Source organism: Anopheles ziemanni, chromosome 2 (genome assembly GCF_943734765.1).
Source record: "Anopheles ziemanni chromosome 2, idAnoZiCoDA_A2_x.2, whole genome shotgun sequence".
Taxonomy (NCBI): Eukaryota; Metazoa; Arthropoda; class Insecta; order Diptera; family Culicidae; genus Anopheles; species Anopheles ziemanni.
The window spans coordinates 51,716,450-51,740,913 of record NC_080705.1 but is presented as its reverse complement, the minus strand read 5'-3'; the positions used below and the strand labels follow the sequence as shown (position 1 = coordinate 51,740,913).

At 41.0% G+C, this 24,464-nt stretch overlaps 1 protein-coding gene across 1 annotated transcript; it reads left to right on the top strand.

The window, feature by feature from the left end:
• The first annotated feature begins 9,668 nt into the window (after positions 1–9,668).
• LOC131293819 (cyclin-dependent kinase 12-like) lies at positions 9,669–12,361 on the top strand. Its single transcript, XM_058321874.1, has 6 exons — positions 9,669–9,945; positions 10,012–10,233; positions 10,339–10,934; positions 11,010–11,398; positions 11,536–12,009; positions 12,218–12,361. The coding sequence occupies exons 1-6, from the start codon at positions 9,669–9,671 to the stop codon at positions 12,330–12,332; spliced, it is 2,073 nt and encodes a 690-aa protein (XP_058177857.1). The 3' UTR covers positions 12,333–12,361.
• The last annotated feature ends 12,103 nt before the right edge of the window (positions 12,362–24,464 follow it).

The following is a 24,464-nucleotide window of genomic DNA, read 5'->3' as shown; positions in this document are numbered from 1 at the left end:
AATTAGGGATATGTTTTACATTTATTCTGATTTCGCTATTGTTCTACATGCAGTATGAGTGCGATAATCTGCGGGCCACTGCATATTTTAAATACCGTAACTATGATGTTCTGCTGTGATTTTCTTTATTTGTAATTTGTGTGCAACAATGTTCCGTGTTTTGTGCATATGTTTTTTTTTGTTTCAATCTGTTCGTAACACCGTGCGTTTTGCGTATCTACCTGTGTTCTATTTCACTTTGTAAAGGATTTTTTCTGTCTTTGTTTTTCATGTTTTCCTTTTATTGTTTGCGTGTTGATTTTTATGAAACCAAGTTGAAAGATACATTTCTGGTAATCCTGGAACGCATGTTCAATTGAACGCGATTAATAATTTTCGTGATTGGAACTGCGCAATTGTGCACATTTCAATTTGAAAACCGTTAAATTTTAAAATAGAATGATTTTGAAGATGAGATTTTGCATCATTTTAAGTGCATCGCAAGTAAGGACATCACCCTGAAAATTTCACACTTATCAATCATTTCAAACACTCCTTTTTTCGAGTGTTCGTTTTGTGAATTTTGCTATCAAAGTATCCCTTCGTTTTACTCAAGCGTGCTGTTTGCCATGGGGATCAAAGTACAGAGTTATAGCTTCAGGTTCCGCAAAATTGGCTGTGGATTGTTTAGGAAATTTTATCATCGTATTTCTTAGGCGCGTGTGTGTGGTTTTTGTGTATGAGCCGGCTCAGTAATTTTTCTACCAGAAACTGACCTGTAGTGCGTTTTTGTAAGAGGTTTTTTGTGATTGTGTTGTGATTGTTTCGGTGATAGTGTTTTGTGTCGAAAACTGTGTCATATGTGCTTGTTTTTAAGTGGTTTTAACTTTTTTTATTGAAACCCTTTTGAAGAATTGTTTGTGCATTTCCGGTATCCGAATATACACAGAAAAAGTGATTCGATCGAGATGAGAAGTGAGTCGTGAACATTTTTTGGAATCATGATGAACGATACAGTTCAGTGTTTCCTTGATATGCCTGCTCAACCGAACGCATAGTGCCCGAGACCGACGTCGTAGTTTATTATCCTTTTCATTTCCCAAAATTTCAAATCGTTTCGAAAACCCCCGTTTTCCTTTTCTCTAATCGAGCAGGTTTCCCCAGGTTAATTGTGGTTGCTATAGCAATCCTTCGATTTCCCCTCAAGCGAGGCTGTTTCTAAGACAATCAATGCAATGCAACGGGATGAGCGTTCGGTGTCGTCCCATACAAAAGTAAGGTTTTGCATCATTTTTGGTGCGTCACTTCATCCAAGTAGGGACCTTACGGTAAAACCTTACACCGTAATGATCACCTCTACGATTATTTAATATATAATGATCATGCTGTCAATCGAAGTAGTCAAATATATGTATATACACATTGATTGTCAGCAGCGCTGACAATTGGACGTCGATGCAAGCTCTAACACCCTTGAGCGTCGATGCAAAATCCAACACTCCTCCTCATCGACGACTCCATCGTTCAACTACTCAAGATTGAGCAACTTGCAAAATACATCGTGCTTTTGCGGTCCCAATGGTTTCGTCATGATGTCCGCTATCATTGTTTCCGTGGGACAATACTCCAGGACGATCTCGCTCCTTTCGCACAGCTCCTGTACGTGGGTTTTCTTCCATTATTCTCGTTTCCGAGTCCAGAATTTCCTTCTCCTGTGATGCCTCTTCGTTTTCCTTATTACCAACGTTTGGCTTCTTTCGAAATTCTGCAGTCAATGGAACCTCTACACAACTTGTTCGGGTAGATTTCCCCAGAAAGCAGCACTCACACACTAGTTTCATGCCACAATCGGTGGTCTTTATCCCAGTGCTTAGCTGTTCTTTGTTGATCCTTTCAATTGCTGCCCAATCGCGGTGTCCCAATCGTCGATGCCACAGATGCTGACAATTAGTGTGATGTTGATCACTGGCTGCTCTCACTGATGCCTCAGCCAATCGTAGATAATACTGACCGTTGACTCGTAAACCAATTGCCACGATGGTTCCATCCGCATCAGTAATCTTGCACCCTTCGCGATCGAAAAGGACACTCATATTTTTCTTCGCCAAACGGTCCACTGAGATTAGGTTGACTTCTAAGCCGGGCACGTATTTTAGGTCAGTGAAAGTAATGTGCCGGTCTTCTTTGTTACCATCAATTACGGTAATAACCGCCTTTCCTTCACCGAGAACCCTTGTCTTTTCTCCATTTGCGAGTGTTATAAAGCCGCCATCAAATTCATTTAATTCTGTGAAAAGCTCTTTGTCATTGCACATGTGACCGCTGGCACCACTGTCGATGATCCAAACGTTGCTGTACCCGCCGTTGACAACAAACGCTGTTCCAGGAATATCGCTCAGTACAGTCTTTGCCTTGCCATTGCTTTTATTTTGTCTTTGTTTCGTTTTGCAATTTGCCATAAGGTGACCTGGCTTCTTGCAAACATAACAGAGACGAGGAGGACGGTGTCGGTTATTTTCCGCTGAAACATGTGCCTTTTCACCCCGACGGTTTGAAACACATTGTCGTTCAATCCGGCACTGGCTTTCATCCGCCAGTTTTGATCGCACCAATTCCGCAGAAATGGCCTCGTCCGATAGACAATCGAGTGCTGTCACGAGCGTATCGTATGACGCGGGCAGACTTCTAAGAATCATACATATTTGTATGTCTGCGTCAAGAGTCATTCCGGCTGCGCTCAAACGATCGAACAATTCGTCAATTTTGAACAAATGCTGTTCAACGTTTTCATGCTCTTCTAGGTTCAATGCGCAAAGTTTCTTTAGCAATGAAACTTTTACCGATCGCGTGTTCTTCTCATGATGTCTCTTGAGAGCATTGAACACGTCATGAGCTGTTACTTGGTTTCTTACTAAGGGGAGCTGGCTGTCTTCCAGGGATAGGATAATATTCGCCTTAGCTTGTCTGTTGTTGGACTTCCAAGCACCATTCCTTTCATCCGTAGCTGTCGGTTTGTAACGAGGCGGTACAACGTTGTCCGAGCGGGCGCGAAAGTGGACCCGACCGAGTGCGTCGTCGTTCGTCACGCGAGAATTTTCGCCGGATTTGGAGGGCCGTCGATTTCGGTAGCAACGTGTTCGGCCCGTGTTGTGACGTGCCAACAACGGTGCGAACGACGTGTGATACCCCGGCGGCAAAATCAGCATGCTTTCTCATTCTGTGCAATTGACAATTGATACCACCAGAACGAGAAAGCATGATGATTTTGCCACCAGGGTACTTCGATCTGAAGTTAGGGCAAATCGAGAACCCGGTCCGCAGCGTGACGTGCCGCTAACGGGGAGGAGTTCCGCGAGTTATCCTAACTCTTCTTGGACGAGGAATTGAGGTGCTTTAGTGTGACCGGTCCGGGTCGTGACGTGCCGACAACGGAGAGTACCACGCAGAAAGCGGGAAACTTGTTGAATTTCCCAAAGTTCCGTCCGAGCCGTGACGTGCCGACATCGGAGAGAAGCCTTTGGAATTTTTTCGAAGTTTAGGGAAGGTTCTTACGAGAAGCCGGTCTGCAGCGTGACGTGCCGCTGAACAGAGCAGAATCTAGCATAAGCTTGGAAGGGTCTCGGGGTATTTCGTATGAACTGGAGCAAAGAATTTCGGGTACTTTACTCACGGGTGTCCTGGTAAAAATAACTGATTTATTCAAAGTTTTGAGCGCTTACACTGTGCCAATCGGTAAGTGGGACGGTCAAAAAAAGAACACTTGTCTGACTTTGCGATCAATTTTAGGGTACTTAGAATTGATAACAATCAATTTCGCTTATCACATCTTCTTTGTCTATCTTTCTACGAAGCATGTGCAAAAAGAGAGAGTAAAAATCAGTCACCAAGCGGCGCAATGATCGAAAAAGTGCAAAAAGTCATAATTTTGCAAGCCAAACGTAAAGTTGGACACTTGCTTTTCAGGTTTAATACGTGGTTTGTTGAACTATTTCCAGAAGTTTTTGGTATTTAGTGTTATTTCTGTTGTAGTCTATGACTGTATGTTGATGCTTGACAACAGTTTTTTTCTAACTTTATTGGACATTTCTGCTTAAATTTCTTCCGATTGCTGTTTTGTTACCAATTTATACTATACAGTGTTTGTAACAAAGTATACTGTACAATTTTACTCAAATTGGCTGTTGGATTTCATGCTGAAGACTCACAAAGATTCTTCTGAACTTTGAGGCTGATTTAGAGTAGTAACTTATGTGTTATTCGTAGCTTATAGTGAGTATGGTTAACCTGGCGGAACTCTTAATCTTGGAATAGTCAAACTATATTTACAATATCTGTCATAATTTTCTTTATCATATGAACGTTGTGATGTGTACCTATCGTACTTTCAATAAAAACAAGTTTTTCAGTTCATTCTGATCACATAAACACCTACAACATTAACAAATGACCTCCAAGGAATAGAAGTTAAAACAACAATTTTTTTAAAACGCGTCAGCTCCGTTTTGCGTTCGAAAACTGCCTGCCTTTCTAACCTAAAGAGTATATGTTTGCTTCATATGTAAGTCATACTTACTGTGACGACAATTACCACATTAAATTAATGCATTTGAACGAGATAGGAAGAGTACCTTTCAACATAATCTAAAATCATCGTCTATATAAGGTTTTGAAAAGTAAAGGCGTTGTTTGCGGGTTCTGCAGTTTCTGGGTATGTTCTGGAAATAGTTTGGAACCTTCAAAATGCTTTCATTGTTTTATTAAATTCTTAAACATCTATAATAGAGGAAAAGTCTTCAATTCAGTTGGTTTTTTGATGAATCTCACATCGGTTTTTTGATAAAAGTTTATTGTAAGATGACCCATTTCAAGTTATATTTTTGTCAATATGGGCTTTTTTATCGATTGTTAGTGTATCGCAAATCAGGAACTTAGGTAAAATTGATGAAACTCGATAACTTTCGGCATTTTTAATCGATTTATATGATAAAAAAGATAATATTTCATTCCTTTCAGTGGTGTAACATATTTCAACCACAAAGTGTAAATAATTTATCAAAATTCATGTTTTGTGTACATATAACAATGGTTAAGTATATCATAAATCATTAGAAAATGATTTGACGTGCCTAAACTAGCTTGCACAACACTTAAGCCGCAGAAATTCTTGGTAATCCCAAGTGTCCAACTTTACGTTTGGCTGGCAAAATTATGACTTTTTGCACTTTTTCCATCATTGCGCCGCTTGGTGACTGATTTTTACTCTCTCTTTTTGCACATGCTTTGTAGAAAGATAGACAAAGAATATGTGATAAGCGAAATTCATTGTTATCAATTCTAAGTACCCTAAATTTGATCGCAAAGTCAGACAAGTGTTCTTTTTTTGACCGTCCCACTTACCGATTGGCACAGTGTATATACTAAAACGCTCCTTAACTTCGAATGAACGTAAGCGAGATAGAGGATCTCGCTCTAACATGCGAGATTTCCTGGTATGGTTCGATCCTTGTTATGCGATCTTCTATTCTACTCTTTCCGCGTGGAAAGCGCGACCTGGATTTTATCTCGTTTACTTAGATCTTTCTAGAATTCTTGCGAGTCCCGATGTTTATGATCTTAGCTTTCGAACGAACGCATCGTTGCGTGAGTCTTATCTTCTCGTTAGTCGACCACACGCATCGCCTAAACCTCTTGGTACCGACGCGTCGTGCCCTTTCCTTATTGTGTTTATTTAGGATCACGATCGCGAACGTACCGAGAGTTTACATGTAAGATCCAAGCCTAGCGAGGTTTACGGGCGGTCCCGTTGGTACCGCGTTATCGGCTATCACCGCTTATCCTTGTTCTCGTATCCTTCGCGCTATCCTAAACTAACGGGCGTTGGAAATACGATCTTTATCGTTGTAGATTTCAGTTAAGCGCGCAAGTTCTTCCGAAGGTTCCCTATCGTAAAACATGATAAATATGTTTCCGGCGCGATTTTCTGCGTCTGGCGATCTCGTCGCACTTAATTTCTGCCATAATTCGGTTAAGCGGTTAAGGTATGAACGAAACATATCGTCCGTTCGTAACACGGTTCCTTTTCTACAACCTCCCAAAGGTCTTCACGCTGCAACAGATTTTCTATCCGCACTTTCCAAGTGCTCCAGTTTGTCCCGTTGAGTTTCTGGAAAGAGATCTTGTTGTCCACCATTTTGTTATTTGTTCACCAAGGCGTAACTGCTTTGCCTTTATTCCGAAGCGCGACCGAATTTTCTTCTTTTACTTGTTATCTTTACACACGTACACGACTCTAACTGGTCACAAGACTGTATAGTAAAAAATACAAGTTAGCCTCTTTCTGTGCCCATAACCTGTTGGCTGAGCTTGAATAAATGAGTGTACTACACGAGGGTTCCGTTCTACCTGAAGGTCAAAGCTCAACTAAAGTTCGTATGCAAATGATCATGCTGTCAATCGAAGTAGTCAAATATAGTTTATATACACATTGATTGTCAGCAGTGCTGACAATTGGACGTCGATGCAAGCTCTAACAACCTTGGGGGTCGATGCAAACTCCAACAGAGCAAACTAAAATCAATTACATTGCCTCTAGATCGACTAGTTATGTGACTACCCCCGCTAGGCAGCTCGAAATATCGTCCTCAAAACGTTCGACACGCGAACAAACGTCCTACTTTTTTGTATGGGGATGAAACAAATGGAGGACGTTTTTCGAGCAATCGCCCTGCTCGTCCTACTCACCATACAAAACTGCTCGATCCCAGTCTCCCGAACACGCCCAGCCCGCAAGATTGAGTTACCTCAAGCACTTTGTATGGCGCCATCTCGCTTCTGCCCACTAGAAAGCAGCCTACGAAACTTCGGTTTTTACCCCTCTTCGCCGTGCTCCATTTCCCTCGTCCATCAATTCTTCCGAGTCACCCATTTTTACTTCGCCAGACCCGATAGAGGATCCTCCTCTCCACCTCCTTCCATTGCCGCGTCTATCAACGCAGTCGGGCCAGCGAGGTGGAAGAATTGTCGTCGTTTTAAAGTTTCCGATTCCCCACCTCGTCCCAACACCGCCGCTTCAGGTTCCACACACCCGGTCCCTCGAATGTTCGCTCCGGCAGTTCGAACTGCCGATCGCTTTCTAGATTTGAAAATTTTGCCAACGGCAGCGATCGATTTTTCAAATCAATTGATTGATTTCCAACTGATAATTCAACATGAAATTTGATTCTGTCTTCTTGTTGAATTTATCGTGATGCGGAAAATGTTTGCTCGCAGATCAGACAATAAGAAATCTAACATGAAATACATTTGCTTCGTAGAGTAAGAAACATAACTTGAACTTGTCGCTACAAGATCCATTTTATTCACTGGAAAGTTAACCTTCTTATTTGAATGAGCGGGAAATTACTTTTTTTTACAGTTCATATCGCGTCACAAAATCACACAAAAAAAAATTCTCACCATTTTGCCAAATACCTGATCGATTTAATATTCGTAATTTCAAAAAGTAATCAATGCGAAAAAGTTCGATTCACATGGTCAACGAACATCTGATCAAAAAGCACGACGTATCGGTGGGTAAAACAAAACCGATGCAGAGCTTCGATAAAACGCTGTTGCGAACAAAACGCTGCAGCGACTGCGAAGAAAGTGAAAGAAAAGTGAACAGGCAAAAGCAAAACCGCACGCCCGCTCTCCAGTGTTTATGTTGCAGTTTTAACGGCGGGAGGAATCCACTATCAAATAGCCTAACCGGTAGCGCGCTTTACTCTAGAACTTTTCACACCCTCCTTGGTTCAATTATTCGATTCGTATCCAAAAATAGAAATGAACTGGCATTCATTCAGAACCCTACAGCTGACTATCCGTTCTGGAAATAGAAACGTGTGATAAGAAACAGGCAAAAATATGAACGATAGCAAAGCGTGTGGGTGTGGGTGGGTGTGGGTGTAGCTTTTTGTTTTTTTTATCAATCTGCTTCGGGTGCTGAAGTGCTGACTTCCCGCTTACAAGCGAGCTATCCGGAACCGACGATCGCAGCCGATCTGAGACGGAGAATCCCCATACAAATTCTCTCAATTTTTCGGGCTGGGCGTGCTTTCTCGATAAGCTTGTCGGCCGGGTTTTATTAAAAGTTCGGCGGGCGAGAAATCCGGCGTTACCCGCCGAAAAAGGTGTCGGTTTTCAAGCGCTTCGCCGTGTCCCTTTAAAAAAGTTCTTATTAGAAGCCAAAAAGTTGATTCTCTTGTCAACGTTGCCACTTTTACGTGTGGGTTGCTCGCTCTTTGTGTTTGCCTCGCGTATTATTTCTCCCTTATACGTATTTTTGCTTCTCTTCCGACAGTAATGACCCTGCATTGCTAGGGAATAGACGTGCTTTCCTTCCACTCTAGAATCATACGTCGTGCTTGTGGTGCGCTGTTGGATTCAACGACTCGACTCAAGTCTCGATGTTCCGTTCAATGCCATGCCTGGGATCTGAAAGTAAATAGTCGGTAATGTCTGGGCTATTCCTTGCCTCGAAAACGGACACGTTATACACCAAATATTAATCGATACTATGTGATGTGCCGTTCGCTTCGTGAACGCATTGCGAATGAAGAACGTTCATTCTTCAATGTGTTTTGACCACTATGAATTTAGGATCGTACATTTTTCCACAAAATAGGGTTTTTTTTTGACTGATATATTTTTATTTGAAAAATCGTTTGCGCATCATCTCGTAACTTTCTGATGCCGATGGCTCATCTGGGACCTTATGAAGATGATTTAAAGTCCTTACACACGAACGGTAGCTGCAACGATCTCGCGGTCTTCCACAAAATGTTAGTTCGAAACAATACGAAAGTTTTTTACTCGTACAGGATGGCTCTAATCCCGTTCTTTCCACCTTGAATCCGCTCAAAAGTTAAAATGTGTAACTAACTAAAATTGAAATATCCGAGCATGTTATATATTATGGATTTATGTTCATCGATCTGCAACAGAATTACAAGTACCAAAAAGATAACAATTTAGAGCAAAACCTAAATGATGGACACCCAGAGGTGCATGAAGAATAGAAAATAACATACGCTTATGGACGCGGTGCGTGGGGACGCAGCGTGTGAGTGTGTGGCGCGGTGCAAGTTCTACGCGTTGAAACGAACACGCTCTCAGCTCGCCGTGCACCGCACACACTCTCATCGCGTGTTGTCTACCCACGTACGAGTGGAGCAAGAGCGAATGCGAGATTAGAGCGAGAGATCCGAGCCAGTGGCCGAAAATTTTAGGCGGATGTTTGTGTCACGGAGGACGTTTTTTAGGACGATTTGCTCGAAATTGCCTAGCGGGCCCGCGAATTATAATTCGACTCAAATCATTGTTAGTCGATTCAAACAGTTTAGGATCAAGTCAGAATCGAATCAAATCAAACCAATCAAACCTGATTCGAATCCTAATCGAATCTTTAGAATCGAAAATCTTTAGAACCCGTCAAGTGGGATCCAAATCTTTAGAATCCGTCAAATCGGATTCGAATCTTTAGAATCCGTCTAGGGATCGAATCTTCGAATCTTCCGAATCCCGATTCTGCCGACACTATCAGTATCGCAGAACCAACTCGAGAAAGACTTCATGTGCGTGCGAAGGACCAATCAAAGAAATGGCTGTGTAATATACAAAAGACACCCTACTGCTTTTTCCCCAATGGAACGATGACTACATCTCAACATCAATGGATTTGCACAAAAGCGCTTCGGGAGCGGGCACGCATCCTGGCGTTACGAAATTCGCTAAATACCATCATACCGACAGCTGCTAATGCGATAAAAGATACGGTCCCATCTAGCCGCCCTCCACTGGGCATGGTGGAAACAAACAATGCTGGCATCAATAACGAACACATTAAAATCCCTGATAAGCTGTCGGTCGGTTCTTTGGTCACTGCGACTTTGACTTCATCGAGCATCAGTATTACATCCGAAGCAAATTGTACCAACGGAAGTGTTAAGGACAGGCTCTTTAATTGGCATCTGCCATCGAATATGCCATATACAGATGATCCGATCAATGAAGAAGATACCTTTTCATCGATCAATTCGCTAAGCCAAAAGTCAGGTCCAACTGGCAATTCCGATGTGAGTATGAACTGCAACATAGACACACAGCAACGGAAGATGCGTACGGCGTTGCCCAATCTACCTATGCCACCTATTTTGCTAGGATCGAATGATCAAAACAGTGATGAAGATTTCGACTTATCGCCAGATCAAAAGTCAGGTTCGTCCGTCCCGTCAAATAACCATGTTAACTGTAAAAGAAACAAAGGCGTCAGAACGTTGCGATCTGCGCTGCTTACGCTACCTATGCCTCCGATATTGTCAGGATCGAAGGATTGGAGCAGTGAAGTTGATTTCGATTCATCCAGCAATACGTTTAGGGAGAAATTTTGTTCGTCTGATCCTTCAAATAACAATAATTACTGTAACAATCTACCTATGCCACCAATTTTGACTGGAACGAATTATCGAAACAGTGATGAAGATTTCGACTTATTGATCGATCTTCCAGATCAAAAGTCAGGTTCATCGGTCCCTTCAAATAACCATGTTAATTGCAAAAGAAAAAAAGCTGCGCTGCTTAAGCTACCTATGCCTCCGATATTGTCAGGATCGAAGGATTGGAGTAGTGAAGATGATTTCGAATCATCCAGCAATACTTTTAGGGAGAAGTTTTCTTCGTCTGATCCTTCAAATAACAATAATAACGGTAACAGAGTCAAACGGTACCGGACCAGGGCCACATTTCAACAACATTTGCGAGTCTCAAGCACGCTACCGGCTCGGAAACTGATTCCAGCTCGACATCATACGCGCAGTATCACCTGCCCGATATCTGCATCAGGTGCCACGACATGGGGGGTACGATTCATTGAGAGTTTTCAATTGTTGGAAAAGATTGGTGAAGGATCATACGGTCAGGTAGGAATACGGTTTTGTTTTCCATTAATGTTACTGTTTGCCTACATAACGTTTTAATCTCACTTCGCTATCCAGGTGTACAAAGCTAAAGACCAGCAAACCAACGAGCTTGTCGCACTAAAAAAAGTGCACACGGAGCATGAAAAAGAAGGATTTCCGATAGCAGCAGTGCGAGAGATAAAAATTTTACGTCAGCTCAGCCACAAGAACATAGTCAACCTGCGGGAAATAGTCACCGACAAGCAGGATCCTCTGGAGTTCCGCAAAGACAAGGGCTCGTTCTACCTGGCATTTGAGTACATGGATCACGATCTGATGGGTTTGCTCAGCTCCGGTATGGTGGATTTCAACGAACAAAACCACGCCAGCATCATGCGCCAGCTGCTGGACGGATTGAACTATTGCCACAAGAAGAATTTCTTACACCGCGACATTAAGTGTTCCAACATTCTTATGAACAACAGGTATGTTTTATCAGAGTTTATTTTGTTTAATGTACACCTTTACAGAATATACAGTAAGCACCCGATTATTGTGATTCAGGGCGTAGCTTGCTTCTTTTAGTAATAGGTTGGTTTAATTTAATTTATTATTTCGCAAGGGGTGAGGTAAAGCTTGCCGATTTTGGTCTAGCGCGATTGTACAACGCCGATAACCGAGAACGACCATACACGAACAAAGTCAGCACACTGTGGTATCGACCCCCGGAATTGCTGCTAGGCGAGGAACGCTATGGTCCAGCGATCGATGTTTGGAGCTGTGGGTGCATTCTCGGCGAACTCTTCCTGAAGAAACCGCTTTTCCAGGCGAACCAGGAACCGGACCAGCTGGAGCTGATTTCTCGACTCTGCGGTACACCAACGCCGGCGGTTTGGCCCAACGTGATTAAGCTGCCACTGTTTAACACACTCAAGTCAAAAAAAATATATCGCCGAAAGTTGCGAGAAGGCTTCATATTCATGCCCACTCCTGCTCTCGACTTGCTCGACAGTATGTTGGTGCTGGATCCCGACCGCCGAATCACCGTAGAGAATGCGCTCCACTCGAGCTGGCTAAAAAATATCAAACCAGAAGAGTAAGTATAGCAGATTCATGGTGTATTATACAATATCCGTTCGTTGATTATGCAAATGACAAAAAGGAAACTTACAACGGTACACACTCTTGTCACACAGGAACGAAGAAAAGTAGTCTTGAACTGGAAACAAAAATATATAAAAAATGAAGCATTAATCGTTGGAGTATAAAATTCTAACGACCAATTTGTTTTCCACATTTTGTAGATTACCGTTACCGCAGCTACCAAGAGGGCAGGATTGCCATGAACTTTGGAGTATAAAACGATGGAGACAACTTCGTGAGCAGCAGGAATCGGCAAAAAAACAAACTCTCTTCTAGTAGCACCATCAATAAATTGCTAGGCATTGTAGGCGCTGCCAGCTTGAATATGATTCAGTACTCGCTAGTATCTCACCGGTTAGACAGTATAAATAATTGAAAGGTAAACGTGATGCTCAGAAGACAGAAAGCCATGATCTATACCATGGGCTGATTGAGACGCGTTGTAACATGGATAGGTTTTACAGAGCAAGGAAGCAAGTGTTTTGTATTACTGTTGTATTACACACGAGATGTGTTTTATGCTTTAAGGCAAAACAGCTAAATAAAAAAGGAAAACAATACCGCCATCTTATTAGGGTAGTGGTGTTAAACACCATCGTTACGAGTAATTTGCCGATTAATTATCATTGATCAACCAATTAAAATATGAGTGAGGCATGCATATAAAACGAGACGATGAAATGTAGTATTTTGTTAATCCTATGCGCTGTTGGTTTGTAGACGATTTAGCTCTTAGAGATATTTTTTCCCATGAAATAGTGTTCTAGTTCTGTTAGACAGAAGCTTTTTTGTATTTGAAAGATGAGTGACGCCGAATAATTATAATAACATAACCAAACGTCACACACCGGTGTTTTATTTTAAATTAAATACTTACGTACCTATATGTAAAATTCAGGATCAATGAGGCTAAATAGTAATTGACCAATTGTCACATACTGTTTGTTGTTGTCAATTGTTGCGTGTAGAATTCAGGGTTTTCATTTAGTTGTTCGTAAATATTAGGATCTATGAGCTAAAATAATACGCAAAAACTATTTTTGGAAACAATTTTGCTCATTTTCAGCAACGTAAAACGTTCGGTTTGATTGTCTATTTGAAAACTTTATTAAAAAGTCTATTTGAAAACTTTATTAAATCACGCATAGCCAAATTATATTTACTTTAATTTAATATTCAGAGAATCCATCATCTACATATAGCAGACGACCGTTTGTTTTAAGTTTTTTCAAATTGGCATACATGAAATGTTTCACTACTCATCTCCAGTCGACATAATGTAGCTTGAAAACATGTTCCGTAGGTTTGGATTGCTTACAAAATGTCAAAATTTTGAAAAAACAAGGTGGGTCTAAAGAATGGTGAAGGTATACCCATATGTAGCATCGTCGTAGCTATCAAAATAATTTTAGTTTTATCGGATGGTCGTATCCAATTTTATTTAACAACTAATTGATTTGATAAATTCAGCATTGTCCAAAAATCGTAGTAATCTTAAAAATGATGAGAAAATCATAGTAAACTTAAAAATGATGAAATGAGAAATTTTCTCCATTTTTCGAATAAAAGCAATGTGAATTTTTCGTGTTGATCCCACCACGTCTGTCAATTAACCTTGGGAAAATGAGGTTGTGTAGTTCCGGTTAGACACAACACTCAGAATCAAGCTTGACTTGGCAAGGACTGGTGGTGTTGTTTAGCTCGCGTATTTTACTGTTCGTTCGGCCGCAGTTCTGTGAAGTGAAAAAGAGTTTTTGTGTTGGCGTATTATGCCAGGGTGCTTGCCCATAGCATGGTTTAGGTGATGTGCGTACAAATGCGCGGTGTTCCACATTTGTGAAAATTTTCCAAGGCGTATTAAAAACGAAGTTTTCTTCTTTCGACTCATTGCTGGTGCCAGTAACGTCCATGTCCAGAATACGATTATGCTTACTGAGATCATCGCCTTCCTGTACTACGTTTGTCTGATCTTCCGTTTTGATTTGGTCATTTTGGCAACTATCATCGACGGAGGAAACACTTCCTACTGTTACCTAACCTCAATTAAATTGTTTAAGTGATTGCTTTTTGCATTCAAGGCGTTATCCAACTTTACATTATTTTTGTAATAATATCTACCGATGAAGGATATACACACATGATGCAATGATGCAAATGTATCGAAAACGTGGATATTCATAAATGTGTTTGATGGCTCAACACAGATGAACGCATTATTTTATTGATGGTAAGTGATACATGATAACTCGTTAAATTAACATACTGAAATGACTGACACTGAAACGTGGATGTTGTTCCTTTTGTTTTCAGGAAAGAGAGTTTAACACTGCTGGAGAACATTCTTATAAAAAAAAATATTTTTGATCGACGGTTACTACGATAGTTTTTTCTAAATGATGGAATAAGTGTGAAAAGGTATGGTACGTGCATATTTTCATAAATAATATATTCATGGTCATAAGAACTGAGTTTTGGTACTATATCGTTATTCTGTTTGTTTAGTTTCTTCCAAGATATGTACAATTCGGGAAAGATTGCCGACGAGTTTCGAAATTCGAAATGTGGTGAGTTAAATAGTTGATGATTAGTTTAAAACCTGAGAACACTAAATATTTTATGGCTATGCATTTTGTTTCTTCTCAGGTGATTTGAATCATTGGCATACTATCTGGCTTAGATCATGCATAGGAGAGTTACGGTTATAGGTAAGTCGCGTACATTTGCGCTGTTGCATGCAATTTAATTTTAAAGAGTAACATTCAAGACTTGAAGTCAAAATATTCATAGTAATAATTATAGTTTCACATCATCACTAACAAATTCTCGTTATGGGTATATAATCGCCTACGTAGTTGAGGTGAAAAAAATTGCCTATTTCTTATCGTTCGTGCTGGTGCATATACAGTCTGACAATAAAGTATATGTACAGTCAACAGATTCAACTTAGGTGCTCACTTGGCCTAGCACAAACATTTGGACAGCATGTAGAAGAAAACTCCCATATTTTTTTGTCATCGATTTTGGTTTTCTGTATAACAAAGTGACCTGCTTGGTGCGCTTTGTCATTGTTTGAAGATCTCATTCTATAGACTACTTTATTGTCAGATTGTATGTTTAATCTCGCCAGCAAATTAGGGGTGTCAATTTTATTGCAGTGTGGTTCCTAAATCATATGTTCTTTATTCGCAGATGGACTGCTAATATAGTACAATATACCGTTTCCATAGTAATCGTGAATTACCAATTTCCATGTTAACTAAGATTACGGTTGAGTATGTTAACCGTAATCTATGATTCCTATGACGTTTTGCTTTGTAAATCTATCCGCCAGTTGATTTGTAGTCGGTACCCATTCAAATTTTACCACTTGTTGCTCTAAGCTCTCATGCACAAAGTGGTAGCGGATGCTTGTGTGCTTCGTCTGAGAATCATATGAGCCGGCTCATATGATCATCATATGAGCCGGCTAATAACGGCCGTTATTAGCGATGGTGATTGCTGACTGATTGTCACAGTATATCGGAAAAAGAGCTACTGTTGGTTGCTTGTTATAGCTTATGAATTCGTAACTTATGAATATTTGAACGATGGCGCTGCCGACAGCTTCGTCTCAAACATTGTTGGGTTTCTTCGGCTGGTCTTTTATAGTATGCGGTGTTTCGATAACATTTTCTAAATTTTCTTCTCTATTTTCACTGCGTTCCTTAATCTCGACAGGTAAAACATCTTTATTAAAACATATTCTCATTTCATTCCCGACTCTTTATTTATCACTATAATATCACGATTCAATTCAAAACAGTCTCTTGGGATAGTACATTTTTTATTATTTTGTGTCCTCGGAATATCCAATAATATTGCTTTCTTTACTTTTGAATCGAACTTCTTTTGCTTAACCTTTGGAATATGAGTCATCACGATCGAACCAAATATTTTAATATGCCTCAAATTAGGCGTCTTCTTTCAAGTCCATATTTCTAAAGGCATCTTACAGCGTTCTACATCTCACCTATCTCGGCAGTGTATGTAGAACATCAATATTGCTAGCCTACTGTAAAGTATTTGATGTTGAATCGTCGAACCTCCGAATGGCAACACAAACGGGTCAAGTAGAAAATTCATCACTTTCTAGGATCTATCACCCCGGTGGCAAAATCATCATGCTTTCTCGTTCTGTCCAATTGACAATTGATACCAACAGAACGAGAGAGCATGATGATTTTGCCACCGGGGCAGAATGAAAGTTGTCGCATGGATGTTTGTTTGATCCTTCTGCCCAACATTTTTTCTTCATACACCCATCGTTCAACATACGTCGAGCCTTTTCAACTAAGGTCCGGTTCATTCGTTCCGCCGTGTCACTTTGTTCTGGAGTATATGGACAGGTGTTCTGGTGACGAAAACCTTCGTTTTCTCTCCGTCCGTTTTTAGAATCTTTAGCTTTTTTCCTGTTTGACGTTCCACTTCTGCTTGAAACAACTTGAATGCATTTAGTACTTCGTTTTTCTCCGTCTGGAAGCACACTGCAACACGCTTGCTTGCATCATCTATAAATGTAACAAATTATATACTGCCGCCCAATGATGGAGTTTCAACCAGTCCACAGATAGCGGAATGCACTAGTTCAAGCAATTCTGATGTCTAGGAATCTTTGGAATCTTTGGAAATGGCTTTCGCGCTAGCTTCCCTTCAAAGCATGCTATGCAATCTTTTATTTTTTCACATTTTACGTATCTGATTCTTGCTCGATTTGCTTCAAATTAGTCTCGTTCAGATGTCTCATCCTTCTATGCCATAATTCAATGTTTATTGCCATGAACGTTCCGGTTGTATCAATCTGTAAAGGCCTTTTTCTTGTTTTCCAGATACAATGACTTCACCATTTGTATCCACAACTTCACATTTGTCTCCCGTAAAAATCAGATTGCGTCTTTTCTTACAAATTGCACTCACAGACAAAAGGTTCTTAATAAAATCGAGAACCTCCAGAATTTCAAATACGTTGGCGTTACATTGGCGTATTGTGCTCTAGTTTAACCAATACCTCGTGCCGTAAGGCTTGGTTCATTTAGAAATGGGGCACTTTGTATTGCGTGTATCTTTTATACCATTAATCCAATTGAAAAACTTTGTTTGAATGAATTATAGGCTTTGATTTAATATATTTAAAAAAAATATTAAAAAACATTACGTTTTGGTTTTACGAAGAAATTTTCGAACTTTTTTGTTGATACCGCTCATCAACGAGCGCACAATAGTTTTTGTCACTGTTCTGACCAGTAAATTTAAAAAACTCTTCATTTGTATTATGTCATTAGTTACTTCTCCCTTTTTCTTTAATTTTTGTATCATTATTGCCCAATATCGCATTATTGGGCGAATCTGGAGGCAATTCGGTGGATTTGGCGTTTTTTATATGAATTTCTCACTATTATCGTTGTACCATTGTAGCACGTCCTTGATATAATGGCAGCTTGCTAGATCATGCCAAAACATGACTGGACTATCAAGAGATCTAAGAAATGGAAAAACTCGTTTCTTAAGGCACTCCTTCTTATGCAAGTCCGGAATCATGTTCTTGTTCGTCACAAACACGGCGGTCTTTTTGCCACATGAGCAGATTTCTTGCAAAATCATAATTTTTTTAGCGAATTTTTCGGCGAAAACAATTTTAACCCTCTTTTGGACGTTGCCACTAGCATAAACCATGTACAATTTTGCGCTCGGAATTCGTTTAAAATCGGCTTTAATGTAGGTTCCATGGTCCATCAAAATACAACCATGCGGTTTGGTTAGCACCTGATCGTACAGCTTTCGAGCCCGGTTTCTGGCCATTGTTTGTTGTTTTAAGTTTGAATTTGGATGTTTACTGACTCAAAACATTTAAAACCTTCTTGGAGTTGGATTCGCCGTTCAGAAGAACGGTCGGCGTTAAGATTTTTGGCCAATTTATAGTCCGCGATGCTCGGGTTAGCTTTGATTTTCCGATTGGCTTTCAATCGCAATTGAAGATTCACGATTCCAATCCATCGTTTAGTTTGCACCTTACCGGCAATCGTCTGTGTTTTCTTGTACTTTTTAATCACTTGCGCAACGGTAGGCTTAGCAAACTTAACCGTTTTGCCAGCTCCCGAGGTGACACTGACGGATTCTGCAGATAGTTGTGCACAATTAATTTTCGCTTCTTCTCTTGCATGTCGAATATATTGGAGCAGGAATCACTAAAAAGCGTAAAAATTTGACCAACTAAAGTATATACTTTAGTCACCATACGGTGTAAAAATTGTCCATTTTTGTCCACGGGGGGCTCCGCTATCATTCAAACAAACTGCCCCATTTCTAAATGAATCAAGCCTTAGCCATCATGTTGCCATTGTTCGCTGTCCATATTGTTTGCTGAAATGTTGTCTCATCAGTGAAATTTTGATTCGATTTCGCCAGGTGACAATTTGCTTCAGTATCAAAGTACCACGATTCACCTGTGGGATGATGTTCGGATGGGTGATTTTCGGATACGGTTGCGAGATAGACTTACTTTGTTGAAGGTCCGTTGTTAAGCGTATTTATTATATGCTACTTACGAACTAAGGTCGAATGACCGAAAAATGAATGACCGTGTGAATGCATGACCGCCGGTGCAGCCGAAGAGCCCACCATACACCGTTTGCATTGCCACTAGCAAATAGACTCAATAGTGATCTCGATTTTCCTTTTCCACCAGTCATTGGACAATAGGCTGCAAAATATCTCGGCTTGTTACAATTATAACACGTTTTATCGGTCCTTTTCTTGTATTGCGCCTTGATTTATTCTCTCTTCGCATGTACAATGCGCTGTTATTCATGCTGCCATCCGATTTCCTTTCACATTTCATGCCCTGCAGAATCTTTACCTTTACTGCTTCCAGCCCCACGATCATTGGTTCGTAATATTCAGGTAATCTCATTAGCACTTTGTTACAGAACCCGAGTACACTCGGGCTAGCTTTACTTAACGTTGTGACCGCAAGATGAACATGTTCGTCATGCCTGACATGCCACGACTGATTGCGGTGACTACAGCTTGTTTTTCTCAGAAAGCGCCTGTCAACAAAGTGTTAAACCCCTGGTCAGAGATTTACGCAAACACATGCGTTATGGCTATTATAGTCGGTTCTGGATGAGCCCCTTCATATGAGTTCGGAGCGAGTCGGTATGCCTCTGATTACGTGTAACCGTCGGCAAACACGGGCTTGCGACACTCCTGCGACCGGGTTTTCTGCGACCGATTTGTGCTCGCCGGAAGTGTCAAAGTAATCAAAAGTGGCCCAAGTCGGTCATCTTGCATGTCAAAAGTGTCGCAGAAACTCCCGCAGGCACCGGGTCGCGGCGTTGGACGATCTGGCCAAAGTTTTCGTCGCAACTTTCTGCGACATTACAAAAAGACCGTTATTCGTATGTAAAAATGGTCTTTGTCGTGGTTTGTTCGACGAGAAGGAGTTTTAATATAGTAAACTAGCTGATAAACCCGATTTCATCCGGGTAGAAAGACAATTCCAAACGAAAGAGTGTTTTCATTCAGTATCTTAAGTTTTACAATGTTAAGAATGTTGTTCGTTTCATGCTTGAAAGTTGGCATTCTTATAATTATTGTTACGGCACGTCTAACCAAGTAGATCCCGCGAAGGAAGACCTCCTTGCTTGGTTATCGGTGTGCAACGGGAAGTTAAGTTTCTGCCGGCTAATTGTCAAAGTCTCTGACTCTCTATTACCATCAAGCTAGTTGCCTCAAGCTTATGACGGAGGCCTATGCAACAGATGGGGAGAGTTGATCGTTTCGAACTTTCGGATATGGCAGTGAGTGAGAACGGATAAAAACCAACGAGGTTACTCTAGTCGGAGTTTGAGTTAACACTAAATTTATTTAGAAATTGTAGCTCCTTTTATACCAGAATTTCTTCCTGGTATGGAGTGATGTTTACATAGATTGTGATAATATGTGTGGGACGGATAATTCCCACGCATTCTTATTGGAATAGGTTCTTATTGGAATAGGAATAGGACTCATTATCCTAGTCCTCTTGGTGCGACAATTGTCGCTTAACTATTTTCCTTCGTCCGCTTCATGCGTGGGACCGCAATCGTGCCACGCATGCCTAAACGTCTCGTTTCCGGTGCATCGTGTCCCTTTCGTTTTATGTGTTTATTTGGGCACACGATCGCACCTGATGCCGAAAGGTTTACATTTCGTCCCGAAAGGTTCTGATTTCGGTTTGTTTGATGAGCCGCAATCTACATGCGACTCGAGCACAACGTTGGTGCAGCAACATTCCCCCCCTCGTAATTCAACCTGATGAATTACGCCTTGGCTTGTGTTCGAGGTGAGGCATGTTGATAGCTTCTTCCATTTCGATATCCTCTGGTTTGGTAACTGTTTGTTTCCTTTTTTTGATTATTATGATTGCTGCCGCACTGGTTGCAATAATTATTAAAATGATTATAAAACCTGCGGTTACATAGGTTGTGCTTAAACTATCAGTCGTAATTTTCTTATCTTCGTCAATTAAAGGCGTTGGTACATGATCATGTCTTCTAAAATAAGTTTTAATTGCTCTTTTGAATGAAAAATCAGCCTTAATTGTTTCGTTAATTGATTCGATAATACAATCATCTTCAAGTTCTACAATCGCTGCGTAATTGACGAGATTGATTTCTCCGTATCCGCAATTCAACTTGATGCTTTTAACATCATTTGTATAGTAAAAGACTGAATTCGCCTCTTTCATATGAATTATTTTAGTATAAGGTGTTTCAAATCTTTTCATTGGGCAAATGTTAGAGTGATTCACTGAGAATATCTTTTCCGCTAAGCAATCTATTTTCTTTTCGATTACCGGATGATTAACTACGAAATGAGTTTTATTTAATTCAATAAAGTTATTGGGATAAAAATGTGCCCAATTATCATTTACTGCTATTATAGAGTTGTTCAAAGTAATTATCGTCTTGTGATCTCGATCCGGTACAGGATAGGCCTGAAATACTTCGAACGGGTTAGTTTCCACTAGTAGGACTGTTATAACGATTTGCAGTATTTGCTCTTTTTCTTGTATGGAAAAGGTTGGATGTGTTCGTACAATGCGAATTGGTTTCGGTAATTTCTTTTCTACCTCATCAAAAAGTTTCTCCAACTCATCAGCTTGTATTGGTTCTATTCTTAACATTTTATATTTTATTTCTTCTGCCGATTGCATTCTTTCTAAGTCTTCATGAATATGATCCCCGCCTACCAGCATGTCTTTAAGGAATCCTATGATTCCTCCTACACGTTTTACTCGCGTGGTATATCGTACTTCTCGTTCCACGATTTTACTTTGAATATGTACCATGTCGATGGCTTCTTTAAGTGTATCATCTTTTAACTGGTCCTTGTTGACGTACCTTGTATATAAAACGCGTAAGTCGTAGCGAAGTTGGTGCATATTCCCGATGTCAGCATTGGGAGAGATGTCTAGTGGGATGCGCCGCTTAATTAGCCCTCGCTGTACCAAGCACGTTCCCAGGTGGTTGAACAGGATCCCGCCGTCGTCCACCGGTTGGATGTTGATCGCCTCCACACTGCCAATGCTCAGTACCAATAGGGTCGTCAATAATTTTTGGGCCCAGTTACACGGAGCGATGCGTTTCACCTTTCGCGCAATTGGTGTTTCTTCGGAGATGGGATGAGGGATGTTTCTGGGTCGCTTAGCAGGCATCGTAGGTGGCGTTGTATGCAGGAGTAGATGCTCCTTCTGCTCCACGTCGACGACTGCTACCTTTACTGCTGGTCTTTTGAGAACCGTCGTATTCGTTTTAACCTCTACTGACCTAACTTGACCATCCGGAGCGACGTTAGTTTTTATGACTCTACCTTTAAGCCATTGTCCAGGAGGAGCGTTATCGTCCGTAAGAACCACGATATCGTTTTCCTTTATCGGCTCCACCTTATGAGTCCACTTGTTCCGCTTGATCAACGTGGGTAAATATTCTTTTTTCCATTGATCCCAAAACTGCTTAGTGAAATACTGGGCTAATTTGTATTGTTTTCGATCTAGTTTTGTGGTGACAACTGCGGCTGGTGGAACGTTTTCACCACTTCTTCCTATAATGAAGTGGTAGGGAGTTAGGACTTCGTCCCCTTCATTTCCCAGCGGTATATGGGTTAGTGGCCTAGAATTTAACAAGGCCTCTATTTGAACAAGAGTAGCACGTAATGTCTCTGGGCTCGGTTTACGGTTGTTCCATTCGTTTGACATATATCGTAGAGCCTTTTTAATGTTTTGAATCGGGCGTTCCCAAACCCCTCCGAAGTGTGGCGCTGATGGAGGATTGAAGTGCCATTGCAATTCATATTTCAAAGCTGCTTCTTGTCCCATATGTTTGTTGATGTCAGTTAGTAACTGTTGCAGTTCTTTTTCCGCACCTTTAAAATTCGTCCCATTGTCGCTATACAAATGGGCTATTTTTCCTCGACGAATCTGCATAGTTTTAAGACACACCAAGAAACTATCTGTGTCCAATTTTTCTGCCAAATCGATGTAGACCGCTCTCGTTGACATGCAGGTGAAGATGGTTCCCCAGCGTTTTTCGATTGACCGTTTTACCGTAACCTCAAGCGGACCGAAGTAGTCCACTCCGGTGTGTGTGAAAGGTGGGGTGTACGGGGTTGCTCTGAACTCTGGCAGTGGGGCCATTAAGGGTGATACGGGTTTCGCATTATTCATGATGCACAGTTGACAGCATCTTTTTACATTTTTCAACACGTATCTCAGGTTAAGGATCCAAAACTGCTCGCGAATATTAGCAATCCCTACGTTGTCAGCTTGATGCAAACTCTTGTTGTGGTAATGCCTCACGATTAGCTTGGTAATACGGTGTCTTTGCGGCAAAATAATCGGAGTTCTGGCACTGGGTGGGATTGCTGTAATCTTTTCTAATCTCCCTTGCGAACGCATAACCCCATCCTGGTCGAGAAATGGTAGTAATTTATTAAGGGGGCTAGATTTGGGTATGTCTTTTTTGTCACCCAAAGCCTTCATTTCTTCGGGAAAATCTTCCCATTGAGCTTTTCGGTAGAGTGCGTTTTTTGCGTGCTGCACATCTTGGGGTTTTATCTCCTTTTTAAATCCTTCTTTATTTTGAAGGAAATTCACGAACTTCTTTAGATACGTTAAATGCTTCACTAATTTGTCCCAATATGAATAACGGTTTTCGTCAAGCACTGTGGTTGCCTCTCGATGATACGCAAAGAAGCGTTCTTCTTCGTCTGTTGAATGTGTGACTCGACTCACTGGCCACTTGGTTTCTTCTTGTTGTAAAAACGTTGGACCGCTAAACCATGCTGCGTCGTTTGCCACCTTTTTCGTTGCAATATCGGCTGGATTTTCTTTCGTGGGTACCCATCTCCACTGATCCATTGTAGTAGAATCTAATATCTCGCTGATCCGGATTGCCACGAATTGATGATACTTTCTATTAACACTGTTTATCCAGGCAAGCACTGTCTGGGAGTCACTCCAGTATGTTGTCTTCTCCACGTTTAAACGTAGTTCTTTTTTAACCGCTTCAGTCAAACGCGCACCAAGCACTGCGGCTTGCAATTCTAAACGTGGAATGGAAATGATAGGTGTCGGCGCAACTCGTGACTTTCCGACTAGCAGCCTTATAATGCTTTCTGTTTCATGTACAGTTCTGATGTACACACATGCTGCAAATGCATCCTCCGATGCGTCGACAAATGTATGCAGTTCTACCTTTTCAACCGGGTGTGTTGTTATTGGTCTAGGGATTTTTATGGTCTGGGCCTTTAGTGCCATCTCTTTCCATTCAATCCATTGATGATGAAGAACCTTTGGGATTGGGACATCCCAGTCTTCTAATGCCAAGTTTATTGCCTTTGCTAGCAATCTGCCTTGCACAGTAATGTGGCTTATTAACCCCAGCGGGTCATAGACTCTCATGACGTAACTAAGGGTTTGCCTTTTGGTCAGCGTGCGTGTTGAATCACAATCTTGAAAGTTCACTTTGTACCCAATTTGATCGGTGCTGGTGTTCCAATAGATACCAAGAACTTTTTCTACGTCGCTTTCCTTTTCTTCCAGCATGACAATAGAGTTATTCGTATTTTTCTTGTCGGCTGGGATTGTTTGAAGAAGTTCTTTTGAGTTTGAAATAAAGTTGCGTATTTCAAACCCTCCTTTAGAGTGAACATTGATCACTTCATCGACTGTTTTGACAGCTTCGTTGATATCCATGAAGCTATCTAAATAATCATCGACATAATGTTGTCGGATTATAGCGTCGTATGCTTTTGGGTTTGTTTCTTTGTGCTGTTCTGCGTTGTGATTTTTTACTATTTGTGCGCACGCCGGAGAACATGTTGCTCCAAAGG